At 34.3% G+C, this 18,301-nt stretch overlaps 4 protein-coding genes and 1 long non-coding RNA gene across 5 annotated transcripts; 4 read left to right on the top strand and 1 right to left on the bottom strand.

Annotated features, from left to right (window-relative positions):
• The first annotated feature begins 350 nt into the window (after positions 1-350).
• Positions 351-3,862, top strand: LOC109048050 (E2F-associated phosphoprotein-like). Its single transcript, XM_042743219.1, has 6 exons — positions 351-464; positions 662-846; positions 920-1,027; positions 2,655-2,769; positions 2,856-2,981; positions 3,048-3,862. The coding sequence occupies exons 1-6, from the start codon at positions 394-396 to the stop codon at positions 3,364-3,366; spliced, it is 924 nt and encodes a 307-aa protein (XP_042599153.1). The 5' UTR covers positions 351-393; the 3' UTR covers positions 3,367-3,862.
• Positions 3,863-3,943: 81 nt separating this feature from the next.
• Positions 3,944-6,680, top strand: LOC109048052 (serine palmitoyltransferase small subunit A-like). Its single transcript, XM_019065733.2, has 2 exons — positions 3,944-4,117; positions 5,559-6,680. The coding sequence occupies exons 1-2, from the start codon at positions 4,015-4,017 to the stop codon at positions 5,660-5,662; spliced, it is 207 nt and encodes a 68-aa protein (XP_018921278.1). The 5' UTR covers positions 3,944-4,014; the 3' UTR covers positions 5,663-6,680.
• A 713-nt stretch (positions 6,681-7,393) lies between these two features.
• On the bottom strand, positions 7,394-7,676 carry LOC122140277. The gene is made up of 2 exons (XR_006156960.1): positions 7,625-7,676; positions 7,394-7,537 (listed from the first exon to the last, which is right to left on the bottom strand). It is a non-coding gene; the product is annotated as an uncharacterized LOC122140277 (long non-coding RNA).
• Positions 7,677-9,678: 2,002 nt separating this feature from the next.
• Positions 9,679-10,238, top strand: LOC122140275 (egl nine homolog 1-like). The gene has a single exon (XM_042743220.1). The coding sequence runs from the start codon at positions 9,779-9,781 to the stop codon at positions 10,157-10,159; it is 381 nt and encodes a 126-aa protein (XP_042599154.1). The 5' UTR covers positions 9,679-9,778; the 3' UTR covers positions 10,160-10,238.
• A 2,143-nt stretch (positions 10,239-12,381) lies between these two features.
• Positions 12,382-17,825, top strand: LOC109048049 (prolyl hydroxylase EGLN3-like). Its single transcript, XM_019065730.2, has 5 exons — positions 12,382-12,971; positions 16,173-16,292; positions 16,382-16,518; positions 16,602-16,675; positions 16,775-17,825. Exons 1-5 carry the CDS (start codon positions 12,591-12,593, stop codon positions 16,801-16,803), a joined length of 741 nt encoding a protein of 246 aa, XP_018921275.2. The 5' UTR covers positions 12,382-12,590; the 3' UTR covers positions 16,804-17,825.
• The last annotated feature ends 476 nt before the right edge of the window (positions 17,826-18,301 follow it).

Raw genomic sequence — 18,301 nt, 5'->3', positions numbered from 1 at the left:
TTTTAATGTCAACAGAAAAAACTGATTTTTGAATGAACTGACTAAATAAATAAAGGCAGTGTTTGCTTACTGGCAAAATATTTTTTTATTTATACAATGGGATTTCTTTAATACAATCAAGTTGTCGCTTTTAAATACTTAGTTTGGAAGAACTTTTAAATAGCCTTTGAGTATTTATAAAAATATAAAAAACGACGTAACGTGATCATGGTGATTTCAAAAAAATTAAATATTATTTTTTTTAACGGCTTTTATTTTGATAGCTTTATTTTGAGTCAAAAAGCGTGACCCGGAAATGTTCTATAACTTGCTTTCCGGTCCCGAAGTGGAGGTAAAAAACACGTTTTTATTTTTCCTTGCTTTTTTTAACAAAAAATACTCGAATTAAGAACAATGAACCGAAAAGATGATTATGATTCATATGAGATTGAAGAGCCGAGTGATGAGGACGGAGCCGGAAGCAGGTAAATGACAGAAAACATTCTCTTACGTGCACACATGTAAACAAACAAATGTTCACATCAATATTAGGGTTATGGATTTTCATTTATATTATATATATACATACTTTCTAGCAAACATACATATCTATATCCAAACGAACACATGAACACCATAAATGCTCTCCAGAGATCAGATTGGCACAGTGTTTTTTCTTCAGTTCTGAGGATGAGCTGGATATTCTTCTCAGCGGGACCCCGGAGAAGAAGAAGAAGCTGATCAGAGAGTATCTGACGGGGGAGAGCGAGTCCTCCAGCGGAGATGAGTTTGAGAAGGAGATGGAGGCCGAGCTCAGCAGCACCATGAAGAGCCTGGAGTGCAGCTGGACAGCATCTTCAGCTCAAGGTTTCACAGACACACGTGCAGTTATCAGTGTCACAGTTACAACTCACATTATAACTTAATATTTAATGTGCAGGTCAAACGTCTGGGACCGGGGACAGCACTTCCACAGCAAACAAGCAACAGACTCAGGAGTATGACAGCATTTACTTTGACTCAGATGAAGATGAAGATGGCACAGCTGGTGATTATTTGAAAAAGCAAAAAAAAAAAAAAAAAAAAAAAAAAAAAAAAAATTGTCTATTGTACAACAAGAATATAATTTGCTAACATGGACACATTTTGAGATTACAAAAAAAAAAAAAAACATTCAGTTCCTCTTAAAATACATTTTTATTTAAAAGGTTTTGGAAATGAACACCATCAAAAATATAATTACGTAAAGGATGTTAAGATCAAAACAATGAATATCTATCCATGTGGTCAACTTAACCAAAGTAAGGTTTAATTTAGATGGCATTATTTATATATTTTGTCAAAAAAAAAAAAATTCTGCGGCTGTATTTTTGTCAAGCGTTTTTGGGACAGAATGTATCAGTATTTACAAACAATGTAAAACTGATTTTGATAATTACATTAAGTTTGGGGTTTTATTTAATTTTTCTGTAATAGTATTTTGATTATAGGTCAGTTTTATTCAGACAAGTTTTGTGGCATTTGAAAATTTAATATTTAGTCATTAAGTCATCAAAAAAAAATGGCTTAACTCTCTAAATACCTTGCAAATTAAATTGATTTTAATTTGTTCTAATTAGCTTTTATGTTTGAAATAACACATAAAAATATATAAAAAAAAATAAAAAAAAATATAAATAAATGGAGCAACTCCCAACCAAATCTGCTCATAAGTTTACATACCCCTTGCAGAATGTGCAAAATGTTAATACTTGAAACAAAATAAACGGGATCATGAAAACTGCATGTAATTTTTTTTATTTAGTACTGTCCTGAATAAGCTATTTCACATAACAGATGTTTGTATATATACTCCACAAGACAAAATAATAGCTGAATTTATAAAAATGACCGAATTCAAAAGATTACATACCCTTGAATCTTAATACTATGTGTCATTTCCTGGATGATCCATGATTGTTTTTATATTTTGTGATAGTTGTTCATGAGACCTTTAGAAATATATTGACTGAGAACAATGGTGATGTATTCAATACTTATTTTACCTGCTGTGTGTATATGTATATGTATATATATATATATATATATATATATATATATATATATATATATATATACACACATAAATACACACATACAGCGGGTAAAATAAGTATTGAATACATCAATACTTTTTGTTTTTTTTAAGTCGACTTTTATGTGACGAAAGTCAAGTCGACGTCGACTAGTCGCTGATGACGTCATTAATGAACACATAAGCCTGAACCTGGAGCTGAGACTCAAACACCTTGTGTACAGCACTGCCACACTGTTTGGAAACAGAGAGTAAATGTGGAAGTCCTTCAAAGATTTCTTATCCTGTTACGCCCTCTATAGGACCAGCAATCAATGGTGCAACCCTCAGTATATATATGTGTATGTGTGTGTATATAATTTTTAGATTAGCATTTATATTGTGTATGATAGTCTGTTATTACATTTTTTTTTTGTATTTTTGGAGCCTATATGCTGACTTTTTGTTATCAATATTTTTTGCTGAGCACCCAGTTTAAGAGTGATGAGTGTGGGTTTTTTTTTTACTTTGCTTTCGTGTTTAATGAAAATGTGTAATGTGGTGAAGAAGTGTAATAATGGGTAAATAAGTTATGTTAATATGGTTTTCTGTGCTGTATCAGGCAGCTCTCAAGGTCTGAGGAGCAAGCAGCGCTCCGTTCTCACAAATGATGAGCTGTTATACGACCCAGACGAGGATGATCGCGACCAGGCTTGGGTGGATGCAAAAAGAAAAGAGTAGGTTTTTGTCACTAAAAAAAAAAAAATTAAGTTATAACAAAAGGTTGTGACATTCATAGCTTATTTCTGTTTTTTTGATACAGATACAGAAATCAGAGGCGGCTGCCAGCATCAGCAAACAGAAGAAACAAACCACCCGCTGTTTCAAGCAGTGACGCTGTCCTCAACTGTCCGGCATGTATGACCACCCTGTGCCTGGACTGTCAGAGGTACGGTCACATTCTGTTCATCTGTGAAGATTATTTCCTAAGTCTAAATGACTTCTCAACCCACAGGCATGAGAAATATCGGACGCAGTACAGAGCCATGTTTGTGATGAACTGCGCAGTGAACAAAGAGGAGGTGCTTCGCTATAAAACCCCCAATAAGAGAAAGCAGAACCGGCAGAGGAAGAAGGCCCGTCGGGAGACCACTTCCACATCCACAGAGGCTGAAATGGAGTCAAGTGCAGGTCTGACTGATGCACGCTTGGCAGGGATGGATGAAGAAGAGATATATCACTCGGTCAAGTGCACAGAATGCTCCACTGAAGTGGCAGTGTATGATAAAGACGAGGTGTATCATTTCTTCAACATCCTCGCAAGTCACTGCTAAGGACATTTACTGGACTTATAAATACAAACCACATGTTTTGGTGGGTTTGATGATGTGCATCACCAGGAAACTTTGCTGTACAGTACATAGAGAGGGAGAGAGAGAGATACAAGTTTTTTGGGGGGTAAATGAATAGGGCTAGACATGTAATTTTATTTATAGGGTTTTTACATTTGATTTATATTCTGTTGTTTCAACACTTTCATGCAACACTTCCTGTAAATGACATTTCATATTTGCATAAAGGTTGTTCTGTTGCCTCTCAGATATGTTCTTCCCTTTTATTAAGTTGTATTTTTATACAAAAGTAGAGGGCATGGAAATGATTCGAATTAGACAGTCATATTGCTGTAAAAAGCATTTATCAAAGTACTTAATGTGCTCTGAACGTGAACGGTGTCGTTTGAATGAATGTTTTCAGTTTGATTTTATAGAAAATTAAATCCCTATTAAATATGACGGCGGCTTTGTGAAGTATGCCGATATTAAAGGATTACCTGTTAGCGTGTTATCTTTATTTTGGGCGTGCTTTTATTTTGGTACTCTGTAATATCCCTCCATTTTTTTTCATCAAGCACATGACTTTTATTTTGTTATGAGCTGCTCCACCGGAAGGGAGCGGTGGGACCAACGCGAGCCGATTGAAATATGGCGTTAGGAGATGCCTGGAAACAATTATCTTGGTTTTATTACCAATATGTGCTCGTAACAGCGCTGTATATGTTGGAGCCTTGGGAGAGAACTATCTTCAGTATCCTTTTTCAATTTTAGCGCTTTATGTGTAAGTAACAACATCTGGGAACGTCAGTTCTTAGTCCACGTAAGGTTTCAGGTTGATCCCTCGCTATTCACGTGTGTCGTATCATACGATTAACTAAATATTGTTTATAATGTACTAAAATTCTGTGTTTACCTGAACGAATTAATGTATTTTCGATCAACGTTGACTGTAGGAGTCTGGTGTGAAGCTCGTAAATGTATTACATCTAATTTACGCAACAGCTGATTCGTATTAGTTGCTTTTTAAAGTTATATGTGTATGAGGAATTCTAAGTAAATTCAGAAGAATTTAATCGTGGGTAGTTTTGAACTGAGTGAGTTGTGTGCCGTGCTTCTTGTGGGTGTGACGCTTAAGATTTGAATAATTGCCAGAACATGACCTGATTTTCAGGTCTTCTCTAGGAAGACTGTTGTGGGACTGTGTGAGCAGTTTCACTTGCTGCATTCCCCTTTTCTGTGAGGAGAAATATGTTTTACTGTGGTCAGCTGACTGGTTTTAGGGCTTGTACATCTGTAATCTCTCTAATCTTAATATATTAGTTTTTCTTATATATACTTCTGATCAAATATACAATTAAATTTTACAATAATTAAATGTGCTTTTATTTAAAGCTGGCAAATATTTCATGTTTAACATACAGTGTTTGTAACAACAATAATATATGTTTGTAGCCTGCTGATAAAATGTAAAATTCCTTTAAATGTTACATCTTTACTATATATATATATATATATATATATATATATATATATATATATATATATATATATTATATATATATATATATATATAATAATTTTTTTGAAGCTGGCAAAAACAGTGTTCATAGCTATATAATAAGTCTATATTTATTAGCAATCTGTTGATTAAAATATATCTAAAATTCAATTAGTTAAGAGAATTTTACTCTTTAACACACAAAACGCAGTACTAGTCAAAAGTTTGGACACATAGCTAAATACTGCTTCTCATCAAGATTATATTTTAAATGCTTCATGTTTTATAGACCGTATAAATTGTGTGTGTTACTGTATTTGAGAAAGGCCAAAAAGCAGGTAACATTTTATAATTGAGGAAAATTGTGCTGAATGCCCAAACTATTCACTAGATGTCAGTCTTGATTTCCGTTTAGTGTTATTCAAGTAGCATTGAGATACTTTTTATTAATATTCTAAACCGTTTCATTTTTATTTTCATTTTAAAGTTTTGGTAATTTTGTGTTTGTTGCGCTTTTCTACGTCTATATAGTTTTATTTCAGTTTTAGGTATTTTAGTACATCAAGTTAAACTTAATAAAGTTTCTTTTTTACACATTTTATTTCAAGTTTAAATTTTTTTTCTTTCATGGTTGTAGTATACTATAATAACCCTGTTTCCTTCTACAACATAATTTCCTTAACAAGACTATCAGATTCCCTCCTGATCACGGTGGCAGCGATGGCCGTCTACACCGGTTATGTGTTCATGCCTCAGCACATAATGGCCATATTACACTATTTTGAAGTGGTCCAGTGACATCATCAGCCGGGACCATCGGGATGCTCGCAGCCTTCACCTGGTGGCCAGGAAAACGAACTGCTCTAGAACTGTTCACCACGATGTCTGTGATTTACTTTCAAACGAGGACACCTGTGTATGCTGAAGGAGACCAGCGCTGAGGAGTGTAATAGAGGCCTGTCTGATTGTGTAATTATGTGTGATGAGCACAGTCTCCTGCAAAAACACACACTGCCCTTGCTAGAAATGTATCATTTTATATAGATATATAGTATGACTGTTTTTTTTTTTTTTTTTTTAAATAATGCTTCTTGTTTCATTTCATGACGGTGGTTTATTCAGATGATAAATATTTTTTGATATAAATGTGTATATTTAATTGTATACATGTTTGTAAAGTTTTATAGAGATTTATTTTGGCTGACCTGAAATGATTTGGTTTGCCGTAGCGGACTGATGAATTATTGATACTGTTTTTGTCAGCACTGGAAATCTATTTTAATCAGACACTTGTGAGTCATGCTGTAAATAATTACCTGCGCTGATGTGTGATGTCATTGTTGATACTTCAGAACTGGTTGCTCAGGTCATAAACCGAAAAAAAAAAAAAAAACTTAAATAAACTTTCTTTAATCAACTTGACCTTTGGTGTTTGGGGTGACTTTGAGGCATTTATTCAGCAAATGCTCAGTGTTTCTGTCTGAGAAATTTCAGCTAAACATATTTTGATGTATGAAAGTCATTTTTTTTTTTTTTTTTTTTTTTTTTTTTTTTTTGGATGTTTCATTTTTTTTCTTCTGTTATCTAAAATTTTGATGCAGTTTGTATGTAAATTTGTATGTATTTTATCAGTATGTAAATGTTAACATGAGTAAGAGATGCTATTATCTTCCCATTAGTTATGAAATACAAAATTAGTTATGAAATAAAATGTATGCCTGAATTAAAAGATCTTGAAGATATTTAATGAACTAATTTAAGTCTTATCAGCTGATCAACATTATGTAATAAAGATTTAATCCATTTCAAATTATAATTTATGTCTCCTTTGTGTTTTAAATATTATACTAATAAAAAATGACAAAAACATAAAATTACTATAAATTCAAAATTTAAACCTACATAGTATAATTAAGAACTATCATAGTGTCTCATAGATACTAGAATAACACTGAAAGGAAACCATGACTGATATCTAGTATGTATCTAGTATTTTAAGATTATTAATTAATATTAAATATTAATATAAAACCAGTCTCAATGTTTTTTTTTCCAAGTACTGGCACGTAATCATTTCTTATACCAAAAGATGGCTGTTAGATTTGTAATAAAAAAAAAAAAATCCAGTTCTCTTCCGCTTGCTGTAAATATTCAAAACATATTTGTTATGAGCTGAGACAACATGGGCGGATGTGATTACAGATTATATGCGCATGACTACGTGTCTCAGCACGTACACAAACCACATTTCAATAGGAGGCTAATATTTATCAGTTGTTTACAGTGGTTATCTGGGTTAACAAAACATGTAGTTAACCCACGCTACACCGTATGATTCTGTGAAACACTTTGTTTTCTTCACCAAGTTGATCTATAAATATTGATCTTTGCCAAACAGGTGGAACTGAAGATCTGGATGAATCCATTTAGTTTATAGTCAGCTTTGACACAGCAACCAATCATATCATGTCCAGCTCTCAGATTCATATCATTGGCATGAGCTCAAAATGAAAATAGCAGCTGGTTACACTTTAAACTACAGGATGAGGGTGTTCTCACGTACGCCATCGTGGGTCGTCTGGAGTTTGTACTCTTGATGTACAGCAATGTCCTGCTAGAGTTGCAGTTCTAAGAAAAAGCTTCGCTGGGCAAGGCAGTGTTTCAGCTGTTTAGCTGTTGGTACATACACATCCACTTCAGCTTATATGGCACTATCGACTCTTAAAGGAAAACTTCACCCAAAAATGAACATTTACTCACCCTCAGGTCGTCCGAGATTTGGAGAAATGTAGTATTACTCACTTGCTCACCAATGGATCCTCTGCAGTGAATGCCTTCAGAAAGAAAGATAAAAAGAAAAGCATCACAATAATCCACACAACTCCAGGCCATCAATTATCTTGTGAAGTAAAAAGTTGTGTTTATAAAAAAACAAAATCATCATTAAGATGTTTTTATTTTTAAACCACTGCTTCCGTCTAAAATAGTCCACAGTACATAACATTGTTTCCTTCCATGAAAAAAGTCTATCTTCTCTGAATCAGGAGAGAAATATGCACAGATCAAGCACCGTTTACGAGTGAAAACAGTTTAAAACTTTTCTAAAAAAAAAAATGATGTTGGTGGATTTTGATGTGAGAGCGACAGGTTTAAAGTTATAATGCCTTGATAAATTTGCTATAGCTTTTCACTTCACAAGATGTTCAATTGATGGACTGGAGTCATGTGGATTATTGTGGTTTTAATCAGCTGTTTGGGCTCTCATTCTGACGGCACCCATTCACTGCAGAGAACCCACGGATGAGTAAGCGGATATAATCCTAAATTTCTTCAAATCTGTTCTGATGAAGAAACAAACTCATCTACATCTTGGATGGCCTGAGAGTCCATGTTCAGTAAATTTTCATCTACTCCTTTAAGATAAACACAAATCAGGAAAGACTGTTAGTCGGACCCAAACAGCAATCAGGTGCAGGATTTGTAAACAGACACAGTTGTAAAAGCATTTCATGCACATATAGTGTTGATTTGACCTAACTTACTCCTGGAAAATCTGAGTTGAACTGGTGGATGTTGTAACTTGTGCAATGGTCATTTACATCACAACATCATATCATATTCCATTGTGCAACATATGGGTTCCCTCTGACCTTTCTCTCTGCAGAAATCAAAGCCAACAGATAGCTGTCATTTGGGTCAGTACAAAGTCACGTCTGTGATATGGCTTTAATTATTTCCGTGCTATTTATAGCAAATCAACGTGCATTCTGTGGCGTTTCAAGCCATTTAAGAGCCACATCAGATTTAACCCTTGTGAGAACTAGAAAAAAGCATGATTAATATTACCATAATAGGACGTGCAAATAGACTTTCAGTTAACATAAAAAAACATGATTAAACACAGCTGAGATTTGATGATAAACTAATTCTGACTAACTGGGGTATGTGTATTTAAAGATGAATGACTGGCAAAGCTTCTGGGAAAATCAGAATTTTTCCAAATTGTCTGTAATTTTTTAAAATTATTATTATTACTTTTTAATATAAAAGTTTTTGTTTGTTTGTTCTGAACTTTTAAACCTTTAGTTATGTTCATAAAAAAAAAAAAAAATAAAGAAGAAATTTTTTAGATTCTTGGAAAAAAATGTGTCACATAATTGAACTTTGTAAAAGCGGATTTTCTTAATAATGGAATCTTTTATTATTATTTTTATTATTTAACAACAGCAACAACCAACATAAAATAATTATTGTAACAGCATTTCTAATGGCTCAGTGGCACATGAGTCTTACTGTTATTGACATTCACATTTATGCTTTTCCCTCCAGGACATATAAGATGTAATTATCTTTCATCAGTGAACATCTTTTTTTGGAAATCTGGAAATGCGTTTTAATGAATTTCTTTCTCTCGCTCTCTTTTTAATATGTAAAACAAAGTCATGATTAAAATAAAGAAGAAATATTTGAGATTCTACACTATTTCAAGGTAAAAAAAAAAATAAAAAATACTAAAAAAACTAAGACAAATCTGTTGCACTGATCATGTGAACTTTGTACATATGGTCAGATTTATTTTCCTTTCCTAATGATAATAATAATAAATGATTAATAAAGTTGTATTTTTATTATAAATAACAGCGTATTAATGGCTCAGTGACAAATACTGACACTTGCATCAAATAAATGACTAATGCATCATGACAAGGAGTTATAACTGTTCTTGACATTGACGTTCATGCTTTTCTCTAAGAAGTAATGATTGTTCATCAGTGCAAATCTTTTCTGTCTAGGCTTGTGTAAGCTCTAAATTAGGCTTTGACACATGTGACGGTGTTCACGTAGGCCTACTCAGACTCTCCCCTTTCATCTGACATCAAGTGCGCGCGGGGCACGTCTGCTGCATTCGACTCGATGGCAGAATACCAGAGAAACCAGGCTGCTGACCAAACCTCTGAAGACCAAACCATCAGAAATGATACGCACAGATTTCCAGATCAAACTAGTGGACGCATGCTGCCCAGTGAGCTCAGGAAGCCCCGCAGTAACCGGGCAAAATCTAAAGAACACAAACGACTGAACACACACAAACTAGTCTTGCAATACATCGTCCCGTGCATGAACTCCTACGGCTTGTGTATAGTTGACAATTTTCTAGGGGACAGAATCGGAGAGCGCGTTGTGCAGGAGGTGAAGCGCATTCATCAGAGTGGCAACATGCAGGATGGACAGTTAGTGAGCCAAAAAAAACTTAACAAGCAAAGCTATTCGAGGGGACAAGATTGCATGGGTTGATGGCACTGAAAGCGGCTGCCAAAACATTAGCTATCTGCTGACCCGAATGGACAAGCTCATCACGTGCGCAGACGGCAAACTGGACAAGTTCAAAATCAGAGGAAGACATAAGGTGAGTGTCGCTCGTGCACTTTACCTCACTGACCTGCTCCTAAAGTTTCCCAAGCATCCAAACATGACAAGCTCAAAACAATTTGCAAAAAGGCCTATGCATGCTTTAATTTGCAACACAAACTTTTCGTCCTTAAAAAAGAACATATAAATGTGTTGCAATGCAAAGTTTTCAAGTTGAACATAAGAGATGCACGTGTAACCTGTTGAGAATAGAGTAGAATTTCTTCTATATAAGTCTATAATGTGCATTGAGATCTGTGTTCTTGAAAACGCCCCTGCGCATTCGAGAGATTTGTGCGCGTTGTCTACATGCGGCTCTTCGGCTCCTCAATGGCGGACTCGGGCATGATTATAGAATGAGCTCATAAACATTACAACGTCGCGTATAGGCTACTCTTATTAAAAGACACTGTGATTAAGATGAAAGCATTGGTGATCTCATTTACAGTATTTGAATATTTTTTCTTCATCATGAATTGTTTGGCATGTAAAGCGCGCATGAGACCAGTCTCGCGTCTCTTGCTGTGGTCTGACCCTGACCTGCTGGGCATCACGGACTGGAAATCGCCACAGTTGGGTTGAACTCGTAGAAATACAACATGACTGTAAAATGGCAAGAATGCAGGATTCTGCGATCGTAAATGGGCGGAGCTTACCGACCTGGAGGATGTCACGTAGGCTAAGATATAGAGGACAAAAAAATGCAGCGTAAACACATAAATAATTTAAGATTCAAAACAACAAAGGCTATGTATTTTAATTTTCAGTTTCAAAGGTCAAAGTTTAAATTTTGTCTTTAAACTTGATTTTTTAAACTAATTTGTTTCCTTTAGCTAGTCATGTATTGTAGGCTATATTAAATTAAAAAACAACAACACTGTATTTGTATAGCCTATTTAATATATATATATATATATATATATATATATATATATATATATATATATATATATATATATATATATTATTTACATTCACATTTTAAAAAAGCGATTTACAAGAGACGAACATTAGCAAATTGTCACGGAGCCAAACAATATTTGGTTCTGTAGGTTTTAATTCGTTTCTATTTATTTTTTTTAATTAAAATATTTTTATTTATGTACATTTACAGTTTATAAAAAGTGACTTACAATAGACGAACATTAGTAATTTGTCCCAGAACCAAACAATATTTGTATCTATGTATTTTATTTGTTTCTAAATTGTATCTGTTTTATTTTTAATCACAAATTTTTATTTATTTAAATTTACATTTAAAAAGTGACTTACAACAGACGAACGGTAATTCGTCACAGAGTCAAACAACATTTGTTTTTATATGTTTGTATTTGTTTCAGTGTTGTTTCTGTTTTAGTTTTTATTTAGAATATTTTTATGTATTTACATTTGATTTTTTTTTTTAAGCGACTTACAATATAAGAATATTATATTAAATATTATTAGGTTATACAATATTTGTTTCTGTATTGTTTCTATTTTATTTTTTACTTAAAATATATTTTATTTACTTTTTTTTGTTTGTTTTGCCTAAAAAAACGACTTACAGTAGACAAACAAGCAATTCGTCACATTTAATCAGGCATCTTCATTATATAATGAGGGCTGTCACTTTACCCTTATTGGGTAATCATCAAAGAATGCATACATTTTACACCTCACCATGCATTTCCATTTCAATGGATAAAGTATCTCAGTGCCTCCATTCATATGTAAATGATTTTCAGAACACGGCTGAAGTAGCACGTAGGCGGCGATATCACGTGACACTCGTTCTTTTTCTCAGCGCTGTTCATAATGGCTCAATCACGGTCGTTTCGTTTGTGATGATCAACTGATGATTTCATAACTTCATAGCCATTTCAGAGGTTAGTTGCCATTTGCATGTAAGCTTCCAATCTGACAGATTATCATGTACAAAATAATATAGGGTACTTTAAAGTATAAAAAGTGTCTCCAGCAAGAAAACAAGAAATTTCCTGAGATTTGAACGCTTTCTGAGCCGTCAGTCGCCCCCTAAAGGAAGATGAAATGTGAGTCACAGGAAACATGTATTGTCCAGCCCTCATACGTTGAACTTAAACGCGCTGAATGGAGTTTTCGTGTGAATATCCGCCCACTGCAGCACAACACATTCTGCACGTTCCACATGCGCCGCAGGTGCGCTGGGCTCTGATCCTCTAGCGCTCATGGACCCTGACACAGAGCGATTATAAAGCCCACATACAGCCCCTGTCTGCTGCATGTGCCATTCTTTATCCTCTCTTGAGGGACAAGCCCGTAGCATTAGATATCACTCTGAACAAACTTTCGTTCAATGAATGCAAGGAGCTCAAGACAAAAGCCATTTCTTCAGCACGCAATGGATTCGCAGTTGGAGAGTTTGGCTTTGGAGCAAGTGGTTCCGGCGCTGTTGGACCAAGGCTTCTTTTACGTTGACCACTTTCTGGGGGACATAGCGGGCCACATGGTTCTGGGTCAGGTCAAGCGCATGCATTACTGCGGGCTTCTCAACGACGGGCAGCTGGCCAGAAGAAGCAATGGAGTTTGCAGGAGAAGCATCAGAGGAGATAAAATAACATGGGTTAACGGGACCGAGAGGGGCACGGAGGCTGTCAATTTCTTATTAACACTCATAGACAAACTCATTTCTCTGTGTGTGGGTCAACTGGGCAAAAGTATACGCGCACGGTCAAAGGTAAGCTTTGTTGCGTCTGGAAGTGTTTAAAAACTAAGAATGTGTCAGCTGAAAAGTTTCGTATGTGTGCTATTTAAATTAGATTAGGCTAAACCTTTTTATAGTAACTTTAAATAACGCTAACAACTTGATACAGTAGCCTACTTATCAGATCATAAATGTGTTTTCAATTAGTAGTGTTATGAAACTTTGATTCATATCGTCGTATCTGTTGATGTGTCGCATTTCTTACTAAATGTAGCCTACGTCATCATTACACTAATGCCGAAAACATACGTGTATTTTTATTTACATTTAGTTTCACACACCCACAGTGCACTTCAAACGTTTAAAAAGTAATGATTGGGAATACTGTTCTTAATAACATTGTTCAATTTTGGCAAATCAGATATGTAATTTAACTTTGCTTAATGTGTTTTCGTGTTTATTAATATTTTATAGGCTATGTTTATGAATTTTATAGCTGGTCAGCCATTGTTTAAAAGTAAATTAGTCATTACTGAATGTACAGATAACAAGTTAACAGTTAAATTAGTTAATCAAATAGTTACAAATTGTCATTTAGGTACTTTAAGTTTTGGAGAAAAAAAACTAACCTTTTTTATATATAAATATGATTTAGTCTTGTGATGAAAAGCTGATTTTTTTTCAGCAGCTCTTCACATAATTCTTCAGAAATCAGTCTAACATGCTGATTAGCGGCCCAAGAAACATGATCAATGTTTAATTTTTTTAAAAACAATTTCTTTTCAAGGGTTAGACGTTTTAAAGTTTTAAAGAACAGCATTTACTTGATATAGAAATCTTTTGTAACATTGTCTTTACTGTCACTTTAAATCAATTTAAAGCATCCTTGCTAAATAAAATTATAAAATAAAGAATCATTACTGAACCAAACGTTTTGAAACAATAGTGTATACACAATTATACATGATTAACATTACAAGTTGCTGATTATTTATGTGTTTTTAATTATTTCAGAGTAGTTTATTTGTTCATCTGGGTGAATACAGGTTCTCACTCGGTTAAGCAATAGTTTCTGTCTTTGTTTAGAGAAGGTAGAGTGCTTTGGCACACACTGTCTTTACTGTGCCTGATGATGAATGGCAGAGATAGGCTTTCAGTTTCTGTTGTTGCGGACAGTACGTGACTCCTCTCACTGCGCTGCTGTACTCCGGGTAACAGGAGGCTCTGAGTGAAGCAACAGGATGTTCAAAAGCCACTTTTACCAAAGTCAGCTGCGAACACAAGAGACCTACTTATTTTAAACTGTCCTTCTGAAAGAAACTGGCTATTTTCTCTCTTTGTTCTTCTCGCTTTCCCCTTTATAGTCTGCTGAATGAAAGTGTTAAATTGATCATTTACACATATATTTAACAGTCACGTTTATCCAAAGTGGCTTACAAATGAAGAATACAAGCAATTTATCACAAAGAGGAAATAATACAAGCAGTGCTGGCAATACAAAGTTTCTAACATTGTCCAGAAGATAAAAATAAGAGAAACAGTGAAAGAATAGAAATTAAGTGCTTTTTTTGTGTTCTATTTTGTTTTAAACAAATTGCTTTTTAATAAGTCAGCAGGTTAAGTTTTGCAATTAAGTTTTCACGAAAGAGATGAGCTTTAAGTTTTTTTTATAAAAATTTTCAGGGATGCACACAGCCAATTCTAAAATTAGATAAAATATTATTTGCTGCCCTAAAAGACTTTTTGTCTGTCATCTGTTCCAAAACCTAATATAATCCCTAATATCATAATGACATCTTTGAAGGTAAAAATAATGAAAAAAAGCACTTCCAAATAAAATGCATTTAACAGGGTTTAATATCTGAATTGTTTTAGTGCACTTCTTCTTTGGTAAGCAGATAAAGATTATTAATATTTTATAACTCAGTGTTTTGAAATGGTTTTGTATTGACTGGGCATGTGGGTGTAAATGGTTAAGTGTGCTGAATCAGAGCTCTGGATTGTGTACACTAGTTGGCCATCGCAGCTGAAGTCTGTGTGCTGTAGACTCACGCTCAACACGTAGCACTGTCATTAAATCCTCAGCACATTGGCTGCTGGCCAAGCTTGCTCTCTTTAGCCAAGCATGTACACACACACTCGCGCACGGACACACTTCCTCCTGCTCTCCGAGCAGCTACATGTTTACATTGCGCTATGACGGCAATCTTGCGTATGCACTCTTATTGTGGGAACGGGATCATGATAAAGACTTGTCTGCAGAAATGTAAACATGGGCACTAGTGTATGCAAGGGTTGGTAGGGATTAACCGGGATCTGCTGGGAGGAGAAATCAAATGCTTTGTTTTGAACATTATAAGTATAATATTTTTGTGATAGTAAATTAGACAGTTTGCATTAATATGCATTCCAAGATTGAGCTGATGCTTTACTTTAAAGGAGTAGTTGACCCAAAAATGAAAACTTGCTCACCCTCAGGCTAGCCGAGATGTAGACGAGTTTGTTTCTTCATCTGGTTTGGAGAAATTAAGCATTACATTACTTCCTCATCAATGGATTCACTGCAGTCCAAACAGCTTAAAAAACCTTCACAATAATCCACTAATAATCCACATTATTTCAGTCCATCAATTCATGTTTTGTGAAGTGAAACGCTGCGTGTTCGTAAGAAACAAATCAATCTTTAAGGAATTTGACATTTTTAAAAAAAATGATTAATCCAATTTGTTTTTCTTTTAATATAAAACTTTGTTTAGACATTCATAACCAAATCCCAAATCAGTTTTTCATAAAATATTATTACAACATAATATATTGTTTTGTTTATGACTGATTTATATTCAGTCTTCAGATTTAAACTTCTTTTGTTCTGTGTAAAATGTTTTGGCACTAAAACAAATAGATTAGATAAGAAATACAGTAATTTATGATAGTAAAGCAGGCAAAGATGAAAATGTGAGCAGAATATCCATATAGAAAATTACATTTGTCATACATTTGACTCTTTTAAGCACCATATGTTGTTGTGTAGTCTGGTAGAACATTTTTTGGTAACTTTTGTAAACTTTACAAACTTAATTATTAGCTTGTTCAAGGTGAGAAATGCCTTTAAAAATGTCTCCTGTAAAAAAATGACAATTATTCATTAGCATGTTTACCTGGAAACAGGTATTCTGGGATAAGTTGTAATGTAAAAGGCCTATCAAGCTTAGTTTCCCGTGTCTTCTTTTTCAGGCGATGGTGGCTTGTTATCCAGGAAATGGAGCAGGATATGTGAAACATGTAGATAACCCTAATGCAGACGGCCGCTGCGTCACCTGTATCTACTATCTGAATAAAAACTGGAATGCAAAGGTAAATTTTTCACTAGTTCATTTCAGATGTCCTTTCCAAAATATTTATTGTACAGTGTTAAATAATCAAATGTCACTGTATGTTTTTAGGAGCATGGCGGAATGCTAAGGATCTTTCCTGAAGGAAAATCTTACGTAGCCGACATCGAGCCTTTGTTTGATCGACTTCTGCTTTTCTGGTCAGATCGTAGAAACCCTCATGAAGTTCAACCGTCATATGCTACAAGGTCAGTATTGGCGCTCATGTTACAGATGTATATGTCAGTATGATTTGGTGGCATCATGCTAAGGTGTCTGTTTTGTGTCACAGGTATGCAATCACTGTGTGGTACTTTGATTCAGAGGAAAGAGCTGAAGCAAAAAGAAAATTCAGAGATCTGACAGGTTGGTTCAGCCAAAATCATCAGTATCAGTGTATTTTTTTTTTTTTTTAAGTCTAGGCCTAATTCTAAATATCTAATTGTTTAAACCTTTATATTTCAGCCAACACACAGGAAGGTTCATCATCTTAACACAAATACACTGGCCTGTCTCCGCCGAGAGGATTTCTTTTGTCTACTGTCTTATTTCTTTCCTTTTTTCTTCTATTTTTACATGACTTGTTGCACTAAAGGTACCTCTCCCCAAACTTTGTATTTGTGATTTACTACTTTTGAATCCGGTCCTTAAAATAAGTGAAGAGTCCTTTGAATAACCTGCTGCTAACGTAAAGACAATTTTGTGCAAAATGTGAGAATCTTAAGACTGATTAATGCATTATTAGATGTTTATTGTAATTAAATTCTTCTTTTTAAAAACTTTTTAGAGCTATATTGTCTAGATGTATAAAAATAAAATAATGAGGAATAGATAAGAGAGAGATATATAACAGTAGTTATTGTATGTTTCAAAAATATGTCATCAAGCATCATAAATATGTTCTTTTAATGCTTGTCCCTTTTTGTTACATGCTATTATTTGCTGTTTTGGCACATATTTGAATGTTATTTACGCAATTTTTGAACACTTCAGTAGAAAGGAACTTGTCAGTGGACTTTTGAGTTGTGTATATATAGATGCTTTATTATTTTTGAATGACAGTTTGATGTTGAATGAGACTCTTTCAAACAGAGATGTTTATAAAAGTCATTCTGTACTGTTCACAAACTTTTAAAAAGCACTTGGTCAGATGATATTGCTTTATTTGTTCAGTCTCAGTGTGTGTTAGTGTTTAATGAGAGAATTGAATCAGCTTGCATGCAGGTCAGCAATGCTGCTCAACCACACCCTCGGATCAATATTATCTGACAGTTGTTTCATAACGTTTTGAGCTTTATAAAATGTTTCTTTTACAAAAGTTGTTCTGGAAAAAAAAAAATCTCAAAATGTGTGAACAGGTTAGTTCATGTACTAACTGTACACAAACTGAGATTTACAACTATTTGAAATGGCCAGATTAAACAATGTGTTGAAATGTTTTCAATTGTCTAATTGTTTATATTATAGTTTTGTTTCAGTAATAAAGTTTTTTTTTTCCCTTGGCCATTATATACCACTTGGTGTCGCTGTGTCCTCATTGTGCTGTTGGACTTTCTAGGAAGATATTTACAAGCCATTTTTTATCCCGTTTTTATTCATCACGTAAACGCATACAGATAAAGCCACTTAAAACACATAGTTATTTTTAGATATAAATGTTATCGTTTTTCTATCCTTAACGGCTACCTTTATCTCGCGCATAACAGACGGTGACGTACGTGTAAAGCTCCGCCTTTTTCACAATTGGCGCTGAAAGACAGTTAATTAGCAAAACATCACTCACAAGAGTGATTTAGCGACGACCCTTTAAGTTAAACTGTCCGCCATTACTGTGAACTGTGAAGAAAACATGAAGGACCATCTCACTAAGAGAAGGTAGGAGCAATAATAGTTCATATTTCCACCCTAGTCCTGGTGTAACGTAGTAAGTTTAACCGTGGCGTAATTACCACAGGAAACTACTGCACCTCATTAACAATGGTTAGATCATTG

Source organism: Cyprinus carpio, chromosome B17 (genome assembly GCF_018340385.1).
Source record: "Cyprinus carpio isolate SPL01 chromosome B17, ASM1834038v1, whole genome shotgun sequence".
Taxonomy (NCBI): domain Eukaryota; kingdom Metazoa; phylum Chordata; class Actinopteri; order Cypriniformes; family Cyprinidae; genus Cyprinus; species Cyprinus carpio.
This window is presented reverse-complemented; position numbering and strand designations above follow the sequence as displayed.